Source organism: Choloepus didactylus, chromosome 7 (genome assembly GCF_015220235.1).
Source record: "Choloepus didactylus isolate mChoDid1 chromosome 7, mChoDid1.pri, whole genome shotgun sequence".
Lineage (NCBI taxonomy): Eukaryota > Metazoa > Chordata > Mammalia > Pilosa > Megalonychidae > Choloepus > Choloepus didactylus.
The window spans coordinates 12,433,630-12,458,169 of record NC_051313.1 but is presented as its reverse complement, the minus strand read 5'-3'; the positions used below and the strand labels follow the sequence as shown (position 1 = coordinate 12,458,169).

Sequence of the window (24,540 nt, the reverse complement as noted above, 5' to 3'; positions counted from 1 at the left end):
TAAAATTGAATTTAAAAAAAAAAAGTGGGAAGATTTAAGAAAGAGTGAGTGAAAGGTTTTAAAACTGTTATTACCAAGTACTTAGAATCATTAGTACAAACACAAGACAGCTGATAAAATACTGGGAAGCATTTCTATCTGAAGCAAAAGCCAATGCCTCATACAGTTATTTCTGTTAAGAAGGTCTTAAATGATTGTTCCAGTTATGCTGAATTCCACAATGGAATGAGTTAAAACCATCTATTTAAAAAAAAAAAAAAGGCACCTACAAGAAAAAAGCAGCTGTGATATAAATTCTCATTATCAGAAGAGCTGAAGAATATTGTGAACTGCTTTACTGAGAATTTTCTTATATATCATAATGTAGACTATCTAAAACTACAAGAAAATAAATATTCACACAAAAATAAGTATGAGAATCCCAATATATTCTCTAATTGTATTCAGAATGAAGACCTCAGGGAACACAGTATAATCTCTTTGTTAACTTAGAGGTATTTTCATAGGACTTCACAGGGCTTGAAGGTCATTATTTTGACACAGTTGATAGATCTGCCACTTCACTTAATTGCTAAGGTATCCTCTTTTCTGACACAGTGCCAGTGGCTCCTTCAGCCCTAACAGCATATGGGTGTGTGTGTGCGTGTACACACACACACACATGCACACACTAAAAAGACTTCAAAAGAAATACTATTCTGTGGCTAAAGGTAGTGACACTCTTCTGCTAGAATCCCTTCAAAACTAGCTAGCACAGGTCAGATACAGAAGGAGTATCTATATGAAAGGGTATATAGGTTTAATTATTTGTCTGTTGATTCTGTCTCATAAAAACATAGTACAGAAAGTACACAAATGAACTAAATCTGGCAATTTCAATTTTCTGGTCATTTCGATTTCCAGCAGGAGGGTTTACTAAAAGAGAGTCGTCTTTTCTTTATAACCTGATATAAAATTAAGAGTCCTACCCATAATTTTAATTCAAAACAAGAAATCTGATATATTCGTAGGGAAGTGATAAGTAAAACTTTGCCTAAAGAATAATGAGCTTAGGGTTTTTAAGCACTTTTTCCTGTTGTTGTTTTGATAAATATTCTTTTAAACCATTCTCACAGAAATCTGAAGAGTGAAAAAAAGAAGCATGTACAATATAATGGAAAATACAATAAAAACATTTTCCAGATAATTGAAAGCCTTTTTTCTAAAACTATTCAAGGTATGTTTCACATATACTCAACCCATATTACATAATTATTTCAAAAGACAATATATCATTTCAAATTGAAAACTGTGAAAGTGACTACCTTTCCCTTTCTTCGCCAGTCTCATCCAAAACCCACGCATATGCAAATGAAGCTTTGCCAGCCTTCTTAGACTCCTGCTCATACTTATGCATAGTTCTTTTGTTTACATTACCCAGAAGATAAAGCATATGGCCCATCAGAGTACTTTTCCCAGCATCGACATGACCTAAGGAAAATGGATTCAGGATTAATACCAGGTACATTTTCTAGACGCTGTTGACATCAAAGTAGGTTTAATTTAACAGTTCATATCAGTGTTTAAAGTAATAAAAAACCATTTTTATCAGATGACAGTTGAAATATCTAAATGGAGGAAAAAAAGCGCATTTTTTTTTTTACAGAGGGAAAAATTTCCCAATATTTGGAAATTAAAATTGCCAACAAGACGTGGCATTTTCAAAATGTCCACAAAAATCAAAATGCTACAACCAAGTCGAATGGCCTCCTCCTTGGTAACCTGGCATTATTTCACCCAGGGTGATGTGGAAGGGATGACTAGCAAGCATTGTGATGCAATGCCTCGGGCTTTATGTCCATCACATCCACACAGAAACTCCAAGTGGAGCAGAGCAGAGCTGACTGGCAACCCCCAGAACAGGGGGCATTACCGATGACCACCAGGTTGAGGAGCTGCTTCCCCCCTTGCCGCTTCTCCAGTTCTGCCTTCACGTCTATTTGCTGCCTCAGCTTGCTAGATTTTTTCACTGGAGTTGGCGTTGAACTCTGCTCTTCTGAAGCTGGAACAGTGTGGGGTGGAAGGGCTGATTTAGAAATGGTTTCAGAAGAGGCAATGCTGGCATCTTCACTGACAGGTCCTTTTTGAGGTGTGTGGAAACTATGACCATTCTCTTCAGCAGTTCCTCTGTACCAAACAGAGACAGGAAAAAAAGTGTTTCAAACAACTCGACTGAAGTCCTATAACATGAAAAGGGCAGAGAAGTTGTCTCTTCATATTCCCTTACAAATTCATCTTTGATAAGCAGCTAGAGTCTGTTAAGGTGGAAACGATAAGTAGCTAGACCCAAAAACCACACAAACACAGACTTGCGAGATCCTAGAAGGAAAACAGACTACCAAAAATTAAGATAAGAAAATATCCTGTAAAATAACTGAAAGCCAAAGTCTAAGCCCAGGGCCTTGGCCATGTAAACCTATCATAACCAGAGGGCATAAAGGAGATATTTTGCAAAATTGGCACCAAATGTGTTGCTAGAGATAAAATAATACTAAAACTTAGTGCTCCTCCTAACTCATTTATCCAACCGAACAGACTTACGATCTTTAACTCTTTTTTGTTCAAACACTTTTTTTTAAGGGAGATCAAAGTATACATTTTCTTAATACTTTTGGAAAAGAAATTTTATTTCATTAATTTGACAAATCCTTGATTTACTAAAAGTACAACTGGTGTTGAGAAGAAAAGAAGATATAAAAATGAAGAGTTATCTCCCATTCCCTAAAGCTTACAATGTAGTGAGGGACTCAGATGTATAAACTAGAGACAAGACCATCAGCTTAGTGTCTTCTCTCCCTACAGTGAAGAGTCCTCAAAAGTAAATCCGTGTCTCATTTCTTCATTGTTCTTCATTAGCTCTGGGTACTCACCTTAGAAATGAGTACCAGTGCCAGTCCCACGGATATCTACACAGAACACCCCTTCCTCAACTCAGCTATAAGCCTACATACATTCCCCTCAACAGTATGGAGAAATGGAATTAGGAGAAAGGGTAGGTTACATTCAAGTTATTAAGAATGAGGTCAATTATATCTAACTCAATGTGGAGTTAGTTTATAATAATCACTTAAGACTGCAGCACAGTGGAAATGTGTGAAAATAGAAAATCTGTTTTTTTCTTGCCCATTGTCACAAAGAACACATTAGTTTGTTCCCCCCTCTGGATATTTTTATATACTCAGGACTGGTCCTTCATCCTATGCCTCGTGGAAGAATTGCACTAGTTAATTTGCATCTTTTAAAACTCATATCCACTTCTGTTTTATTTTCCTTTTGCAAATTCCCACTAATAAATATAGATGTTCAGTTCTTAAAATTGCTCAGACAGATTAGCTTCATCTCAAACTACTGGGAAAAAAATTATGTGGAAACCATTCCCATTCTTTTAAAGGATTCCAACAGGCTAAAGTAAGTGAAATCAAACAGCCTAGCACTTACAAACATTTATTTGAATGATTACAGCTAGTTGTAAAATCAAAACATGATAAATCTGCACTTAGAAGGGTGAAAGAAACTACAAATTATAAACAAAGCATCTGACATAGGATCTGGTACTGATCTGACCTGGGAGAAATCGCAGTTTCTGTGCTGCAAAGTTTTTTGTTTCTAGTCACAGACTTCTTCAAAGTGAAATTGCCATGGTTGACAGAGTGGGCGAGGGCCTGGGGCTCAGTCCACCCACCCACCCAGGCGGCTTCAGAGGGGCTGCTCAGGTTACCAAGAGCTGCACAAGACAGAGCTCTAACCATTTCATTTATAATCCAACTAACATTAAAGGCTTGCTTTCTCTTTGCCATGATAACGTTTCCTTTCAAGTAAATCCCAAGTAAACTGCAAATTAATTCACTAAAATTATAGTGTTAGCAGGAAGTGGCCATGGTAATTAGAAAAGCTTGCTAGGGAAGTACACAATTAGGAAACACTCTACGTACTACGAAACAAAAGTCAATGTTTTAAAACTTTAAGAAATCTCTAAAATGAGAACCAAAAATGACCATTCTGGGCTCAGGGGTATAATTACTGACTGCTAGAAATGAAAGAACAAGTTAATTATCTTTTCAGGAGCTTTCTGACATAATTTTATAACCTTATCTAATATTCTAAGCAGACTAGCCTCTTTTTATTTCTTAAACCACTTTTCCAGATATGGGGCTGTGTCTATAAGAAACTAGAGGCCTAGGCTTTCTTCTTGAGTTATATAACTGATACCTAGAGGCTAACAATTTAGAATTAAGAGGTGAAATGCAAAGTATTTGTTCTCTATTGATGTTCTAATCATTTTTACTCACATGCATTTTCTAGAAAGGTATTTAATATTTTTAAAATAGTGAAAACTTGGCTGTTTCAGCTCCTTCTAATCAATGTATACTTTTTTATAAGACACCATGAGAATCCACACTATGTAGAAACCTTCAATGCTCAAATCTTGACTAAAAGATTTTTTCTGTGCATTCTTGAGACCAGGTCAGAACAACTACCTAAATATTATTCCTATTATAAGTTTCAAAAAATCCTATTTAAAAAAATCTGATACAAATATATCTTGGCTACCTGGAGCACTATGATGCATTTCTGAGTATCTCAATCTGTAGCTTTTGACCTTTCACTTCTGATGACTTCTCCCATAGGGCCATGTCAAGACTGACTCACCAGCTTTTCTTTTACTTTTAAATTATTTCTAAGTTTATTTTTAAAATAAAATGTATTTCCCCCAAGCATTTTGTTCAATAAATAGTTAAGTGACTACTCTTTGCCAGGAATGCAATGATGAACATAAATTGTCCCTGTCCTTGTGAGGCCTTACAGGACATTACTCTAATTTGCATGATGCTTTCTACTACTTCTGAAATCTCTTGCATTTTAATCACAAAATCCTTAGAATCAAGAAACCTGTATTCTATTTATTTTCCCTCTCTCAATGTAAATAATCCCAGAATAGGATTAAATGGCACTCGACATAAGGATAAAGGGCACCATTATGATTATGACAACCCAATCCTAAGAGAGAGAGAGGAGACAGAGAGACAAAGGGAGAGAGATTAAGCTTCATGTGATGGAATCAGGATTCAAAATTATTTTAATGGACTAAAGTTAGCCAAGATAAAAAGGAACTTTCTCATTCATTAAATCATTCAACTGATGTATACGGAACATCTGCTATGTTCTAGGTGCAGGATTCTTTCCCCCACAGAATTTGAAATATAGTGGATTAAAGCCTTGCTTCTGTTTTGAAGCAAGGTGATCAGATTCTTTCCAACAAAGACTTGTGGTACTTCTATTAATTTACATTAGAAGAGTCTTTTAAGGGAGGAAAATAAGCCTCATGAGTTTATAGTTCTTGCAGTTAAAAAAAAAACCTCCATTGTATATATTTGATAATAGCGTTCCTGCGCTATATTACTAGCAGAGAAAATCCAAACACTTTGTAAGTAACACTTCAGGGAAGAACTGAAAAATCTGAAAAATTTTGAAGAGATTAAAAATTAGTGTTTTCAACTGCACTCTTAAACCTCAAGCAACTCGCTTCCTTTGTCTATAAAAATTCCTGGAAGAGTTCTAGAGACTGTGATAAGAAAAAACAAATTTATGACTTAGTACCAATTTTCTCTAGATATTTGAAATTCTTGTCATATTCATTTTATATCTTTGTTACACAGATACGTTTTATTCAATATGAACACCTAAAGGAATTTTAAAGTTTATAACATTTTAGTTATTAAAAAGATTTTAATAACCAACTGTAACTTCTAATCAGTTAACTGCCAAATCTTGTTTACCAGCGCCACCTAGTGGTGAAAAATTCTCTGCGCTAGATTTCATAAAATCATGGGTTTTTGTTTTTTATTTTAAAGTAGCTATTTATCATTTAATCCATGTGAGGAAACTGATAGTGACATATAGCTAAAGCTAGAATTACACTTCATTCCTCTAATTTCCATCCCCTTATCTTTGTACTATATCACACTGAGGACATGTGATTCTTCAATGCTAGTGATATTTTATGCAAAATTGAAACAGATTCTCTTCCATTATAGGCTAATAGGACACAATATTGGTTTTTAAAAAAGGAACAAAAAACTGGAGTTTTAAAATCTTACCCAGGCACTTCAAATCCCATAGTTTGCTTCTTTCCAGACACAGTCATTTTAGCAACTTTTGGCACAATTTCAAATTCACTTCGAGATGACTGGGAATCTATTGATTTTCCTAATTAAAGAGCAAAACATAAAAGGCTAATTAAAGGTAATTTCCAGAAATAGATTTGTTATATTCTATATTACATGTATTATATAAATACATACTGTGATAAAGTTTCACAGAATTCACATATTTATGGAAACATATTTTCTCAATAAAAATTTTAGTGAAATATTAAAATGCTGAAATTTTCTATCACCCTATTCTGGGAAATCCCCTACTGTCAGGCCTCTCCTAAGCTTTGCCTCCACCCAATGTCCTCTTACTTTGAACTAACTGTTAAGTTTCAGTAGTAAGAGGTTACCGGTGGTTTCTGCACTGAGCCTTGTTCTGACAGTGCACCTAGAGCTCATACCTCCTTCTCCTGCCACACCCTCTCACAATACTAAAATTACATGGTCAGTTGGCAGATGGTTAAAGTATTTTTAATCCTGTGATACCTATAAACTGATGAGAAAGTTGAGAGTCTGCTGAAGTGTGCTGAACCCCTGCATACTATTTTACTTGCACACAATACTAGACCTAGTAGGATATTTGTTGTCTATAAAGAATATGGTGGAAGAATTCAATACAGAAAAAATGAATTAAGAACCTGGAGGAGATGTAAACTACAAGCAAGATCAAAGTAGGACTTCCATGTATTTGATCCTTTAAAATATACATAGAATTCTTTGGAATGTATCTTTATAATTTCCAGTAAGAGTATAAGCAGGATAGGGTCCACATAAAACCCTATGGGAACTTCAAGAATTACACATTGGTAAATATGCAGACATCACTAAAAATATTAGAAAAGGTAAATTAACATATGAATTCTTTTGAAAGACTTGGTGTTTGTCTACTATATATGTCAGGTACTATGCTAGAAATAAAACAGTGATCAAAGCAGACATAATCCTCGTCCTCAGAGACTTTATACTCTGGTGGAGAAAACTGATTAAATTATCACAAATGTAAAATTAAAGCGATTAAAGAATTCATATACAATGCCATCAGATTTGATAGCAGAGGTACATGAATTAATCAGTGAGCTTCCCTAGGAAAGTGAGAACTGAGCTAAGATGCAAAAACTGAGTAGGAATCAGCTAGCACAGAAAGGAGGGAAGGGCACTCCAAATAGAGCAGCCTGTATAATGGACCTGTAGCAGAAGGAAGCAGGGGGAGAGAGGGCAAGCTGGAGGTGGGCAGTGGCCAGACAATGCAGGACTTTGGGGCCATGCAGAAAATTCTAGCGTATACAGTAACAGCACAAAGAAATCGCCAAAATGATTTAAGCAAACGGGGAGAGAGAGAATAAAGTAACAATATCTGAAAACAGCCACTCTGGGGATGGGACAGTCATGAGACTGGGACACATTAGGAATTTGGAATCTCTGAGCTTTCCAAAAGGAAATATCAGGTAGACAGTGAACATACTGAACAGGAGCTCAAAGGCGAAGTCAGAGCTGGTGCATATATTTATGATTCATCAACACATAATTGGTATTTGAAGCCACAGACTTAAGTGAGATCACCAAGTGAGAGAAACAGTAAGAAGAAAAGTGATCCAGGGTCAAAGCCATGGAAGAACTCCAACATCAAATCACCAGGCAGAGGAAGATGAGCCTGAAGAGAAGTGAAGGAAGAGAGTCAGGAGCGGGTAGCACCAAGGAAGCTGAGGCAAGAGAGTGTTTCGAGGAGCTACACATTACCAAGGTCTGAGGCTGCTGAGAAGTCTGGTGAGATAAGGAACGAAAACAGTCTCTGGTGCCATGATCATTTTAAAGATCACTGGTGGGGTCAGCCAGCACTGTTTGCGAGAAATGAGGAAAATAAAGGCCAGAATAAAAGGAAGGAGAGAAAACAGGAGGCAAGTACAAGTCCACAATCTCTTACCCACAATCTCAAAATGCAAAAGCTCTGAAATTGTAAAAAGCTGTACAAGTCAGTGCAGACAGCACAAAGCGCTTGATTCCAGGGTGCTGACCTAGACCCCGCGGGGGCAATTAAACCACAGAAGTTATATGCATGCTAATACTGTTCTAAATCCAAAAAAATTCCAAATTCAGAATCAAACTGCCCCCAAGGGTTTTAGATAAAGGACTGTGAATCTGTAAGATGACTCTTGAAAACCGATGACTCTTGAAAAGCGTGGTTGGGAAGGGAACAATGTGGTAGAATGGGAGCAGAAGGGGGAGGTGGGCTCCAGCTGATGGAAAGGATAAAATGCAGAGGGGCAGCATGAACATGTTAGGAAGAGATCATCAGTATTTTAGCTTCTGAGCTGTTAAGAGGGGGTGGGACCCAAAGCACAGGGAGAGATTAAACTAAGGTAGGAGAAAGGTTCTTCTACTGTATTAGAAAGGAGATTTGTAGATTTAGGAGCTGGAAGACCAGAGTTCCTAATGAATGTTTTCATTTTCCCCACCCGCTAAAACTAAAGGTGGATGAGGAAAGTAAAAAGGTTTGAGGAGAGGACTGGCTGAGAAGGAAGCTCCAAAAATCAGTCCCTTCACTAGAACAACTATCAAACAGGCAGGAACTGTCAAATGAGTAGAACACCAGCATCCAGGGAAGAGTGCGAGGATTAGTGGCAAATTACAGTAAATACCAGTAAACTGCTCTTTCTACACAGCAGTTACAGTCACCCAGCCCCCACTCTTGCAGCAGGCAGCAGGTAGACTGCTGGTGCCAGAAAGGGACATAAAAAGGCACTTCCCTAAGGTCTGGGGTGGGCACAGCCTGAAGGCTGATGACGGCTTTTCAGTAGTGACTTCGAATCCTGGGAGCCTGGCTCTGAGGGCAGCTATTGTTCCAACCCACCCCAGAGGAAGGCAGCAGTGAAGACTTAAAGACATATGATTCCTCAGAGCTGCAAAAAACAGTTGAAGGACTGCATTTGCCCGGCAGGCCAAAAAAAGCACAGCACCAAAGAGCTCTGGAAGAAGCTCCTGATTCCCCTCCCCGCTGCTCTCCAGGCAGTTTGGAGCCAGCAGGTACTCCCTCTGTGTCCCCAGATTGTTCCAGCTGGGAAAGACTGATTTAGCAAACTCCTCTCCAGAGTGCTCCCCCCACTTCCCGGAATTTGACCTCCAGGCAAAAGCAGCTCCATACAAAGCAGCTTAAGAAACAATTGAGGCAGACAGCCTGATTTACCTACTTTAAGTCCTGCTGTGGAACACCCAGGAGAGGGAGAAGATCTCTCTTTTATGGGAACTTTCATAAACAGGGAACTCGTAAGCCACTAGCAAGCACAATCCCAGGACAAGACACAGGCCCAGAAAAGACAGGGAGAAGACTGCACTTGGCATTCGCCTGTGGCAGACCTTCCTGACAGGAGGGCTGACACCCAAGAAAATTTCTGTCATATCACCAGATGGTTAAAAGCTCAAGAAACAGACGTTTTAGGGAATAAATCCCAGAGATAACATTTTAAAAATATTCAAATGTACAGTATGCAACAAAAGATTACAAGATAAAGAAACAGGAAATGCTGGTCCATCCAAAGGAAGAGGATAAAGATACAGAAAGCACCAATGAATAAGACCAGGATTTGGACATATTGGACAAAGACTTTAAAAAAATGACCTTCAATATGTTCAAGGAAATGTGATGAAGGAAAACACAGAGAAAGAACTAAAGGATATTGGGAAAACAACAAATGAACAATAAGAGAATCTCAATAAAGAGAAATTAAGAAAAAAAAAAAAAAAGAAAAAAGGAATCAACAAAACTACTGGGGTTGAAGACCACAAAAACTGGAATGAAAAATTCCCAGGAGGGTTTTAAACAGCAAGTTGGAGTTGGCAGAAAAAAGAATCTGAATTCCAAGACAAGACAACTGAAATGAGTCAGGCTGAGTAGCAGAAAGAAAAGAAGAATTAGAAAAAGTGAAAATAGCCTAAGAGATGTCTGGGACACCATCAAGCACACCAATATACACATTACGGAGTGCCAGAAGGAAAGAGAAAAAGGGAAAGAAGGAATACATAAAGAAATCATGACAATAAAGACGTGAACAGCTATATCCAAGAAGCCCAGAGATCATCAAACAGGATAAACTTGAAGAAAAATGTGCCCTGTCACATACTGATCAAACTGTCAAATGCAAAGGACAACAAGGGTTCTGAAAGCTACAAAAGAAAAGCAATTATTACGGAGAAGGGAGCCCCAATTAAGATTAAATGCTGATTTCTCATCAGAACCATGGAAGCAAGAAGGCAGTGGGTTGAAATAATTAATACAATAAAACAACTGCCAACCAAGAATTTTATATCCATGGAGACTTCTTTTAAGTAGGAGGAAGAGATTAAGACATTCCCAGATAAACAAAAGCTGAGGGAGTTCCTGCCTACAAGCAATGCAAAACGAAGTTCTTAAGACTGAAAGGAAAACACACTAGACAGTGTTCAAAGCAGCATAAAGAAATAAAGACTTCTGGGAAAGGTAACCATCTGGGTAATCGTAAATACCAGTATTACTGCACTGTATTTTTTGGTCTGTAACTCCACTTCTTCCTTCCTACAAGTGCTAAAATGCAAATGCATAAAAAGTAATAATAAGGCTATGGTTTTGGACATACAATGAACAAAGACGTAATCTGTAACAAGTATAAAACGTGGTGGGGGTATAGAAGGATATAGGAACAATGTATGTGAATGCTACTGAAGTCAAGTTGGTATGAAATCAAATATGAATGTTATATATTTAGGATGTTAAATTTTAACAAGAAAATATATGAAAAATATATCCAGTTAGAAATGAGAAGGGATTTAAAATGATACAATACAACAAATATGAAAGTAGGCATCAATGGAAGAATTGCGGGACAGAAAAGGTATGAGACTTACAAAGACTAAATAGCAAAATGTCAGGATGAAGTCCTGACCTGCATCATCACTTTACAAGTAAATACATTAAACTTTCAAGTCAAAAGGCAGAGATTGGCAGAATGGTTAAAAAAAAAACATTACCCAGCTATATGCTGTCTACAGGAAACTCGCCTTAAATTCAAAGATATAAGTGGGTTGAAAATGAAAGGATGGAAAAATACATATACCATGTGCAAGCAGTAACCAAAAGAGAGCTGGGGAAGCTATACTATTATCAGATAAAATAAACTTTAAGTCAAAAACAATTGAAGGACAAAGACAGTCATTACATACTCATAAAGAGGTCAATTCAACAAGATAGAACAATTATAAATATATATGCACCTAAGGGCAGAGCCCCAAAATATATGAAGCAAATACTGAAAGATGTGAAGTGACAAATAGATCGTTCTGCATTAAAAGTAGGAGACTTTAATACATCACTGTCAATAATAGAACATCTAGAAATAGATGAATGATACTGTAAACCAAATAAAACTAAAAGGCATATAAAGAACACATCACCCAACAACAAAATACACCTTTTTCTCTAAAGCATATGGACCATTCTCCAGGATAGACCATATCTTAGATCATAAAAGAAGTCTCAGTAAATTAAAAAATATTGAAATCAAACAATACATCTTCTCTGACCACAATGGAATGAAACTAAAAATCAATAATGGAGGGAGAACTGGAAAATTCACAAAAATGGAAATAAAAAAAACAAACTCTTAACCAATGGTTGAAGAGGAAATTGCAAGAAAAATTAGGAAATATCTTGAGCCCAAAATGTTAGGGATGTTGCAAAGAAAGTGCTGAGAAGAAATTTAAAGCTCTAAATGCTTATATTAAAAAAGAAGAAAGACTTCAAACCAGAGGCTAACCTCAAAACTGGAAGAACTCTAAAAGAAGAGTAAACTAAATCCAAAACGAACAGAAGGAAGTAACAAAGACTAGAGCAGAGATAAATGAAATAGAGAATAAAAAATAGAGTAAAAAAAAAAAAGTTGGTTCTTTGAAAAGATCAATAAACTGATAAGACTTTAGCTAGACTAATGAGGAAAAAAAGGAAAGGACACAATGAATAAAATCAGAAATGAAAAGGGGGACATTACTACCAACCAACCTCTACAAAATGTAAAAGATTTATATAACAGGATACTATGAACAATCGTATGCCAACAAATTAGAAAACTTAGATGAGATGGACAAATTCCTAGAAACACGCCATCAACCTACACCATCTCTAGAAGAAATAGAAGACCTCAACACACCAATTAAAGTAAAGAGTGAATTAGTAATCAAAAACATCCCAATGAAGAAAAGCCCAAGACCATACAGCTTCATGGGATTTTACCAAACATTTCAAGAACTGACACAAACTCTTCCAAAAAACTGAAGAGGAAGGAAGACTCTCTAATTCATTCTACATAGCTAACATCATCTCATATTACAGCCAGATAAAGATAACACAAGAAAGGAAAATTACAGGCCAATAACTCATGAATACTGATGCAAAGATTCTCAACAAAATACTATCAACCTGAATCCAACAGCACATTAAAAGAATTATATAATATGATCAAATGAGATTTATCCCAGATATCAAGGGTGATTCAACATAAGAAATCAGTTAATGAAATACACCACATAAACAGAATGAAGGGAAAAAACCCACATGATCATCTCAGTTGATGCAGAAAAGGCATTTGACAAAATCCAGCATCTCTTCTTGATAAAACCAAATAGAAAACAAGGAACAGAAAGAAACTACCTCAAAACAATAAAGGGCATATATGAAAAACCCACAACTAACATCATACTCAATGGTGAAAGACTGAAAACTTTCCCTCTAAGATGAGGAACAAGACAAGGATGCCCACTGTCACCACTGTTACTCAACATTGTACTGGAAGTTCTAGCCAGAGCAATTTGGCAAGAAAGAGAAATAAAAGTCATCCAAATTGGAAAGGAAGTAGTCAAACATTTCCTATTTGCAGATGGCATGATCATATATACAAAAAATCCACAACCAAGTGATTAGAGCTAATAAGCAAATTCTGCAAAGTAGCAGGGTATAAGATCAACATGCAAAAATCAGTATGGTTTCTATACACTAGTGAAAAACAATCCAAAGAGGAAATCAAGGAAAAAAAAATCCATTTACAATAGCAACAAAAAGAATCAAATATCTAGGAATAAATTTAACCAATGATGTGAATGACTTGTACACAGAGAACTATAAAACATTGCTGCGAGAAATCAAAGAAGACCTAAATAAATGGAAGGACATTCCATATTCATGGATTGGAAGACTAAATATTCTTAAGATATCAATTCAACACAAAACAAGTAACAGAGTCAATGCAATCCCAATCAAAATTTGAACAACCATCTTGCAGAAATGGAAAAGCCAATCATCTTATAAAGAAGGGTAAGGGGCCCCAAGTAGCCAAAGCCATCTTGAAAAAGAAGAATGATATTAAAGAACTCATACTTTTTGATCCTAAAACTTATCACAAAGCCACAGCAATCAAAACAGCACAGTACTGGCACAAGCAGACACTCAGACTAATGGAATTTAATTGAGAGCTCAGAAACCAACCCTCATTCATGGCCAAGTGATTTTTGACAAGAGGACAAAGACAACTCACTTCAGAAAGAATAGTCTCCTCAGCAAGATGGTGCGGGGAAAACTCTATCTCCATTTGCTAAAAACTGAAGGGGGATCCCTATCTCAAACCATATGCAAAAACCAAATCAAAATGGATCAGAGACCTACATATAAAAGCCAGAACCATAAAATGCCTAGAAGAAAACATAGGCTAGCATCTTCAGGACTGTGTGTTAGGCAATCGTTTCTTAGACTTTATGCCCAAAGCATAAGCAATAAAAGAAAAAACAGGTAAATGGGACCTCAATCAAAATTAAAAGCTTTTGTCTCTCAAAGGACTTTCATATCTGAATACAATGGCAACCTACAGAATGGGAGAAAATATTTGGAAACTATACATCCAATAAGGGTCTAATATCCAGAATATATAAAGAAATTCTCCAACTCAACAACAAAAGACAAACAAATAAAAAATGAGCAAAGGCTTGAATAGTCATTTCTCCAAAGAAGATATTAAAATGGCCAAAAAAAAACACATGAAAAGATGTTCAACATCATTAACCACCAGGGAAATGCAAGTGAAAACCACAATGAGATACCATTTCACACCCATTAGAATGGCTACTATTAAAAAAAAAAAAAAAAAAGGAAAATGACAAGTGTTGGAAAGGGTGTGGAGAAACAGAACACTCATTCATTGTTGGTGAGAATGTAAAATGGTGTAGCTGCTGTGGAAGACAGTTTGGTAGTTCCTCAGGAAGCTCAATGTAGAATTAACATATAACCCAGCAATCCCACCTCTAGGTGTATACGCAAAAGAAGTACAAACACAGACTCAAGCAGATATTTGCACACCAATTTTCAAGGTGCCATTATTTACAAATGCCAAAAGATGGAAGCAATCAATGAATGGATAAACAAAATGTTGTATATACACAAAATGGAATATTATTCAGCCCTAAAGAATGAAGTCCTAATACATGCAACATTATGGATGAAATCTGAAGACATCACGTTGAATGAAATAAGCCAGGCACAAAAGGACAAATATTGCATGATGTCATGGATATGAAATAATTAGAAAAAGCAAACTCATAAAGTCAGAATGTAGAACACAGGTTACCAGGACACGGGGTTGGAACAGGGAATAGAGAGTTAAGGCTTAAAAGGTACAGAGTTTCTATTTGCGATGATGGAAAAGTTTTGGTAATGGATGGTGAATGTAACTAACAGCACTGAATTACGTATTTGAATGCATTTAAAGCGGGAAATTTTAGGTTGTAATGTGGTACTAAATTAAAAATTTTTTTAAATTCACAGAACTGCACAACACCATGAAACCTAAGTTAAATCAAAAGCTACAGTTAATAGTATAAGGTTTTCAATAGGGTTGCACAAAGGGGAATCAGTTGGAGAGAAAAATATTAGGAGGAATGCTGGGTGATACTGAAGACCATTTAAGATGTTTGATAAAGAATTTATAATGGAATCAATCATCCTTCTATGTGACTTTCTCCAGCAATGTTCAGTCATTCTGTGGCAGGCACAGAGAAGGCATTAACTGGCTCATTCAGGGCTAATGTTTTTCCCAATAGGTGTGAGGAGGAAGCAGAGAATCAAGGTAGCTGGAGGTACCAACAAAAAAACAAGTACTTGAAATTATAAATCTAAGCTAAATTTTAAAAAAAAATGACAAGGGAAGAGTGCTAATGCCCTGGAGAAAGTCGAGGGGTCTATAATTCAAGAAAGGGTCATGGTATGAGGAACCCCACAAGAGGTGGCTGTAGTCAGAATGGGATGGTGAATTAGTGATTTTGAAAGAGGGGAAATTACAATGAATTGCTGAGGAGGTGAAAGTCATGGGAAATGAGGTGGTCAAAGTCAGGGTGTTGGAGAGACCACCCACACTGATGCACAATAAACTTTGATAATTATGGAGCTCAGGCTGGAGAAGAGTATTGTAAGCCAGCAGCCAAAGCCTTTGGTGACTAAGAAAAAACATACATGACGACAGTGGGGACTAAGAAAGGCTGGTTCAGGCAAAAGACATGCACTCCAAAGGGGCAGAGATAAAAATCAAAATATAATAATAGTAAATAAATAAAATAATGACTAAATCATAAAGGATGAAGGAATAATGGTGTTGGAAAATGCAGCAAAGAGAACAAATTTGACCTTCCAGACCCTGAGGTTTGAGGGGATATAAATGAAGGCAAGGTAGTGAAAGAACATTATGAAAACAGAGTGAGGTATAGAGCGGTTTGCTTTCTTTGAAAAAAGCAATTCCTAGAGTTAGAGCAAACATGGAGAGGAGTGGGAGATAAGTGAGTGACAAGGGAGCAGGGCATTTAGAGCATCATGGTGATAATGTTGGGGGCTGAGGGACAGAAGACAGCCCTGACTAAAGAAAGGAGAAGGCAGGCGGATTTGGGCTTCTGTCAAAAGAACCAGGATACAAACCATAAAAACATGAAACTATCTCAGTCCAGGTGCCACAGGACCAATTCCTACTTCCCTTGAAAATTCATCTGAATATCTTCCAATCATTTTGCATGTAAAAAATCTCTTGATAGACATTTAGGACTTTAAAATATTGTAATTATGACTAAAAAATAAGTGGGTAAGATATACAATGGCATAAAAGGTCTCTTGAGTATAGAGAAAAATCACAATATTTCTAGGGTTGTAATAAATATCTGTATTACTTTTCTTTTTTTGGTAACTTCAAACATAAGATGCATTATTTCAAAAATTTGGTTAAGTGAAATAGACAAAAATCTAGAGTTGTGGACCTGAAGCAGTGGCTCTTAAACTTTTTTTTTTCAGCCAGGGGCCACTTTGAAAACTAACAAAAAACATGGGGTACTCTGGACAGAAAAATGTACCAACCATACACACATGCTCTTTCAAGGAGGTTCAATGAGTCCAACTCTAGAATCCTCCATTTGAGAGCTAGCCTTGGCTCAAGCAATTTGGGAAATATGTTAATTCAAATGAATAATGTCACCCACAAAGATAAAAACATACATTCAGTCAATTATCCACTGCACTGTCTTGTTAACAGCAGTGTGATGAATTTTTATTTATCTAACCACATGATATAACTAGATATTACATAACTAGCAACATGCTGGACAGTAAGCAAAGTCTACTGGCTAGGTCAGAAATTAACTAACTAAAATAACCAATCATGGATCAATAAGAGAAATGTGAGTATTCAAATCTATCACATTGAACAAAAATGTAAAATGTTTACTCTGTTCCCATCCTCCCCAATCACCAACTGGAAATTTGTTCACTGTATAACAATCTCAAGAAATCAAACATTAAATTTCCAGAAAGCCCAACTCACCAAAAAAAATATGGCATCATGTTATGAATACTGGATGGAAAAAAAGGGAGCTTGAATTCTGGCCCCCACCCTGACATGAATTAGCTGTTACCTTAAGGCTTAAGCAGTTCATTTAGCTTCAGTTTCCTTGTCTATAGAATGGGGTGAATTAAATGGTTTATAGCTCAGTGGATGTATGAGCCTGTGACTCCCAAACCCTAAGACATCCTTTAAATCGAATAGCCTCCTCTGAAGTAAAAGTAGAATGTGTTATGCCAAAGGAGTATTATCCATGCCCCACCCCCCCACAAGGGATGAAAATCCCATGCAAACAAATAATGTCAGCCAAAAGATATGCATCCTGAGGATTCATATATTAATGATTAATGTTCAGTCTCTGATAGGATGCAGAGGAGTTGATCATGGGTCAAAATTTGCCTTTAGATGGAAACAAAACCTACTCAGTTGAAAAGCACTGATCAAATCTAACCTGCTTGTTTTATAGTCAAACAAGGGACAAAGTACTTAAGTGACTTCACCTAAAGTGGACTTGAACCAAATGACCTCACAGGCCTGTCTAGCACACTTTTCTCATACTCCAGTTGTCCAGATAGTAAACCACAATTAGCAACTGCCTTCTGTCCCTAGTGGTTACTGCTTGATGGGCTGTTTGCTCCAGGCACCCCTGCTTCATTTCTGGGGCTAAGAGCTAAATGTGACAATTTAGGCTTTCTCTTGAATACAAAATGATCTAGGTGTCTTGTCCTGAAGACTATTTTTTCACTATATAGTCCTTTGTAAAAGATTCAAAGTCAGATCTCTCTAGCACCACACCCTTGTTATAGATCTTAGTGAATTTCACGAAAGCCTCTGCTTACAGAGTCACAGGATTCACTATCTTCTGCCGACACCTTTGGCCTCTCAGTGTTAGACTAGTCCTGGGACAGCAGAACTGGACTTACACATATGCTCACCTGGTCCATAGCACATCACACAGCGCAAGACCCACGACAGGCAATCAATAAACAGTTTACTGATGAACCCCTATGGCCTTAAAACCCCCACAGGACTGACCTCTACTGACCGTACAAATTATCTTAGATCTTTTCCAGGCAATAACCTTCTCAATTTAATCTCTACCTATTTCTTACACCTGATACCTGCCACTTCCTATTGTTAGGGATGCAGGCTCTACAAAGCCAGGGTGGCACTTGCTTTGGAATTCCTCGTGTGTTCTCCTGCCAGGTGCTTTCTGTGGCCTCCCCCCTCATCACAACCACATGGAGTAGGCATTACTAGTCTACTTTACTTTAGAGAAACTAAGCTTCAAAAAGGTTGATTCCTCAAATGCCATACAATCTTGAGCTGTGATTCAGCTAGTTAAAACAAATTTTTAAAAATGACATGGTAGCTATTCTCAAGGAGCTTATACACTATTCTGAGTGTTCTGAGAGGCAAGTTCTAGAACAAGTTCTAAAAGTGATGGAGACGAGTTAAGACAATGAGTAAGAGAAATTCCCAGTATGAACCTGAGCAATATGAAGGCTCACAAATGAAATGAGATTTGACCTGACCCTGAAAAGTAAGCCCATGGAGGCAAACGTAACATAAGAAAGGCATATTTATGGGCCAATGGGGCAAAACTCTTTAAAAGACCAGGCAGCCATCAATAAACTTTTCAGTTAAGGCTTCATAATCAAGGCTTTAAGTAAAAGATCTTTAGAAATTATCTTTTTTAATTTATCTTTAAGAACTCCATAGTTTCCTCATTTAATAAGTAGAAAATTGAACAGAGGTAGTAATAAAAATTCTAAATGAGGAAGGATAATTACTGAGACTGTTTGGAAATGGGGACGGCCACATTAAGATTAGGTAAGAGAAAAACCACAGAAACTTATAGGAGATAATGGTGATTGCTCATCATGTCTCATCATGCTATAATTCCTTTATTTTCTCCAAACCTTCACCGAGGCATTCCCCAAGCTTTAGTCCTAAGATCCTATTTACAACACACAGGTATCTTCTCCCCTAGTATAATGAATTCCCACTAGTGTAGTTCAGCTAGAGTATCTAAGGCTCTGCCCACAGAAAATCCACAGAACTTGAGCCTTGACCTAATCATCAAGCAGTTCAGAAATCAGGTTTACTCAACCTGCAAAATGAAGATAGCCCCTGTACCATCCACCTCACAGAGATGTTGTCATGCACGTTACATATGTGAAAGCACTCAAACTACTAATTAAAAATAAAATTCTGAAACAAAATTAAAGTCAGATCTTTATTTTATGGAACTGTTTGTTCAACAAAATCCTTGCTAACGTTTGTGGTCAATACATTCTTACTATACTATTTTTTTGCTTGATTATTTCTGTATCATTAACCTTTTTTTTTTTTTAAAGTGATTTTTAGGTGATTGTAAGGACAAGAGGTACTAGAATAAACACACACTTACCCACAGCCGTACAGTAGCACACAAAATTGTATCTTATCTTGGCTTGAACCCAATGGTTTTTTGTTTGCATAAGTGTCATGCAAACAAATTTCAAGAGTACATAATAAAGAATGAATGATCTGGTAGTACAAATTCAATGCGACAATTTGGGGGGAAATATGCCACATTTTGATGTTCCTCTGGAAGAGTAAATCTGAGACAATGACCAACAAAAATTTTTAACTAAGAATAATGATAGGGGACCCAAACTACCAGATACCAAAACCTCCCATAAAGCTGAAGTATTTTAAAATGTGGTGCTGGCACAACAATGAATTAGAACAGAGCATCTGCAAACAGACCAATAAATAGGAATACGTTTACACACACACACACACACACACACACACACACACACACACACACATATTTAGAAAGAGAGAGAGAGAGGGAGTTATAGAAATTAAGTGTATGGAAAAATATATAGGAATATATATTTACCTATAAATAGAAACTCAGTATATGTGGAAAAAAAGGTATTTCAAATCAGTGGGGAAATAATGGGTTATTCCACACAGGGAACTGGAAATATTGGCTTTTTCAATGGGAAAAAGCAATATCCTCTATCTTTGACATACCATATAAAAATTTCTGGTTGACTAAAGATATAAACATAAAGGAAAATATAAGACTACTTTTATAACCTTCAGGTGAGGAAAACTGACAAGTTTGATGTAAAAATTTAAAAATTTCTCCCCAATTAAAGAGACCTTGGGCAAACAAAGTAGAGAGAATATATGCAAGGGGTTGCTATGTATATCTAATAAAGAGCTGCTATAAACCAAGAAGAAAAACCAACTCAACAGAAAAAGAAAGTGAGTAATAAATAAGCTAGGTCAATATGCAGAAGTCAAAGAAATGCATGGCAGGAGATGAGGGAAAGAGGATGGGAGAGGGGTAGGAGGAAGAAGGAGAAAGTAGAGCAAGGGGATGAAGAGTAAAGAGGCGGCGGTGCAGGAGGAAAAGGAGGAGAGGGGAGGAAGACTAAGAAGTATTTCTAAATTATTAGCATCCAGTGCTGCCAAAAGAAAGGGGGAGAAGAGATGAACACAATCTGACACTGCTGGCACTGTTTCTCCTTTGGCAGGGAGAAATCTGACAAAATAAAAAATGTTGCTGTGCATGCTATCCTTCTGGGAATGTAGTCTGTAGCAATGTTAACAGCACTGTGCAACGTCATATGAACAAGGCTGCTTACTGTGGCACTGTCTGAAATAGCAAAAAATAAAAAAAATAGTGTAAATGTGCATCGATAATGGTTAAATAAATTGTGATGCAAACAATGGCACAGGATATGAGAGATACAGAAGTAGACAGTCTACATGCATGAAAAGATAGCCATGACACATTAAGTGTAAATGCAACAAGATTATCCTACAAATATGTGTTATTGGCATTAAAAAGTCCACAGAAAGTTAAGTGAACTTTTAACTTAGGGAGCGATACTAAAAAAAAACAGAAGGTGACTTTTACAACTTGATACTTTTGTGCTACAAAGACTATAACTATTCTTATAATTGTTTTTTAAGCAAAAAGCGTACATGTTAAAACAATTTCAGAACACTAAAAAATTGTCTGTATACTCTGTTGCAGAGGATTTTTCTTAGAAATGAATAAGGTAAAACCCCTTAGCAATAACACCTAGAATCTCTGTACCCCATCCCAAACTCCTTCCATTAATGAGCCTGAGCATATTATGGAAAACACGCTTTGAAAAGCTCATACTTTGAAACAAAGTTTAACCGATCAATCATTAAATGATGACTATATTCAGAATGAAGGCTGAGAATAATGCTCTCAAGTGTTATTCCACGTGTTCAGTAACCGGACAGCAAGAACTGCATCTTCTCCAGTTATTTCCAAGGCCTATGTGCTTGGCGCACTGTACCTCTATACAGGTCTGCAGAACCCCGAGTGAACACACAAAGCCTTTCCTAATGGCTCTTTCAATGTTCTGAAAAATTCTTAAAAGGGCTGAAGGAGAAAACTGACTGGAAACGTCTATGTGACTTCTTTGAACTGCATCCTCTTTGAGGACTCCCCTTTTCCTCACTGCTCCCACAGACTGGGACCCTCCTGTGTGCACACCCTCATTTTCTCACCTCCATAGCCTCAAGCTGTTACGTGTCTCAGCTCCCCTCTAGCCAAACCCACATCCAGGATTCCCCTTCCATCTCCTTTTCCTCTTTCCAAATTCTAACCAGTCCTCAAGGCCCAGGGAAATGCCAGTTATTTTCATGAAAATTATATTTGAACTTTGTTGCCGAAAGACGTATACCACTGAATGCCATAGGAAGTCCGGGCTTCTGGGTAAGGCGTGCCTCAGAGGCAGCCCGGGCATCCCACCACCGACTCCCACTCTCACCCCAGACTTCCCGGGAGCCTAGAGGGTGAAGGGCCCTGAGCAGCCTCCCCTGTGGAATGGCAACACAGTGAAGTGCATTTCATGTTTACAGACACACTGCCATGCTCCCCAGGACAACCCCGACAACCACTCCATGTTAAGAACTTCCAGTTCACCAGCTACTTCGTTTAGTAAAACAGTTCAGACACAGAGTCTGCTGCCAGATAGTGTGGGTTTGAAGCTAGGCTCTCACTTACTAGTTATGTTACCTCAAGTGAATAACTTCTCTCTGCCTAGCTTCCACACAGTACCCCTACCTCATAGGGATGATACAAGAATTGAATGAGTTAATAAATGTAAAGTACTCAGAGTAATATCTGGCATACAGTAAGTACTCAAAGCTTCACACCACTGACAGAAAGCAACACCATCTGTGGGTCTCTGATACTACCAAAATATCAACTTCCTTTTTCTTTTCCTCATTTTACACCAGGGAATCTCCAGGCACAAATCACCCTCTGGTAAGCAAATATTAATTCATGGAGGGAAAGAGGGAAGGCTAACTGAGCTACATACTGGGGATAAACAGATTAGAGAATAAAGCACGATGCCTATCCTCAAGAAACTCAAGTCCAATAACTACCATAAAAGCATACCAGTACCAGGTGAATGGCTATAAAGCAGCCAAGATGGGGGTGCCTGGCCAAGGCACTAACCCACACCGGAAGTCAGGGGAAGGGGTCTCCTTCAGAGGTATCCTAATAGGAAAAAAGGGGCCATGGCAGGACCAATGCAAAGAACTGCAAGCAGATGAGCATGGTCGAGACATCAGGGAGGAGAGTAAGTGGTGAGATCTGAGGTGAGAAAAGTAGGCTGACTTATTCAGGGTCACGATGACATTTAGGGCACTTGTTTGCAAATGTTAAAAAGAGTTGCCACCAAAGGAATTAAAAAGTCTTGTGACATATATTGTGCTTTGAAAACTGGCTCTGACCACAGTGCAGAGAATGGACTACGAAGGCAAGACTGACAGGAGAGCAGTTAGAGGAGTGCTGTCCTGATGTGTGTAAGAAATCTCGCAGACTGGTCTAAGACAGGAACAATGGTGATGGAGAAGGGATCTCTAAAACGCATTAGAAGGTAAAATCAGGAACACCTGATGCCTGAATGGATATTAGGGGAAAGAACGAGTCCCAGATTTCCCGGCAGGCTCTTGCTTCTCTGGAAAAGTCCTTTCATGCAGTGTAAAGTTAGAGCAGTCCACAGGGATTGACATTGAAGAGTTCCTTTTTTAAACACTGCTTTGATACACTATCTCAGTCTTCAGAGCTTTTCAAGTTAAATTATAGCAGGTTCATAGCACTGGGGACATAAAGATGAGTAAGAAGCTTTCATTCTAACAGATGTGATAGACAGGACAGCAGACAGGACGGAAAGAAAACAGAAAAGGGAAAGAAAACAGAGAAAAGGCAATTAAGAGAATGCTGCAGGAATCCATGAGAGCTGTGAAGGCAAATACCACAGGAGAGAAAATGAATAGGAGGAGCCAGGCACAAGAGACAACATATTAGATCATAAAGATGAATTAAATGTTGGGGAAGCAAGAAAACAGTTCTCTAAATGAAAGCTAGGGATCTCATTGCATGTTAATGCATACAAGAACGTTGGGCCTGAGCTTTCCTCAAGAAATACACAGAAAAAAGCTGGCTAATCAGGTTTGCCGAGCAGAAGAAATCTGAGTGCCTTAAAATACAGAGTCGTTCAGACATGGGAACAGATACAACAACCTACAGAAAATGAAGTGAGAAGACGCCAGGAAGTAACGCTGACAAATACTCAATAAAGAGGCAGACAGAAGTAAGAATTCATATTCCTTGTAGAGTCTTTATATGGAATTTAGTTTCATACAACATGAGATTTTCAGGGCCACATTTTTAGAGGTTGCTTGGTTCAGCCCATCATTTTACAGGCGAAAATTTGAGTAATCTTCCAAAGAGCACATGCCTGTTGAAGGGAACTTTTCTCTTGTTTTCTCCAGGCTGCTTCCAAGGCCCCGTCCCCTTCCCATTCGCTGTGTCTTGGGGCTGTAGCTCCTCAGGCCCTATGGGGGTGGTTTCCCCAGATGACCGAAACAAGTGCCTTGGTAAAATGTTAATGCTTAGTTCAGGCCATGCTTTTGTGATTTTAGTGAGGCTAATCATCATTAATATCTACTCAGGTACTTCTGAATTAAGAGTTAATGTTACTCTCAATGGTTCTGATTAGGAACAATGTTTGCACTCCAAAGTCTCTTAAATATGTATAGTTACAACATAGCAATATCATTTTCTGCTTAACAAAGGAAAAGGTTATATTTAATACAACCTTAATTTCCAATGGGAAACTATAAGACTAGACTACTGAAGCCCTAATAATAAACACCTGGATACTGTTGTCTTAATCGTTGTTAAGATAAGGTGGATTTTGGTGGGGAAAAAAATTATTTAGGCTCAAAAATATACAACACAGTATAAGGCTATCAAGTTTAGGTCACATGTGCGGTAATTCTTAATTCCTATAAATGAGAGCTCCAGACCAAAGTGATAGGACTTGAACATCAAAGGCCTTTATTGTGTATCCTTGTGCGGCACATACTGTTTTCTGTCTGTATTGTACAACTAACTGGTGAGC

The 24,540-nt window shown here is 37.6% G+C and overlaps 1 protein-coding gene across 2 annotated transcripts in view; it reads right to left on the bottom strand.

Moving 5' to 3' along the window:
- The window catches only part of HBS1L (HBS1 like translational GTPase), a 92,390-nt gene that overhangs the window by 32,531 nt on the left and 35,319 nt on the right, over positions 1–24,540 (bottom strand). For both annotated transcript variants that reach the window (XM_037842133.1, XM_037842134.1), the window contains 3 exons: positions 6,138–6,246; positions 1,913–2,166; positions 1,305–1,470 (listed from right to left, as the gene is read on the bottom strand). In XM_037842133.1, coding sequence (XP_037698061.1) covers positions 1,305–1,470; positions 1,913–2,166; positions 6,138–6,246 — 529 coding nt within the window. The remainder of the gene's footprint in view (positions 1–1,304; positions 1,471–1,912; positions 2,167–6,137; positions 6,247–24,540) is intronic.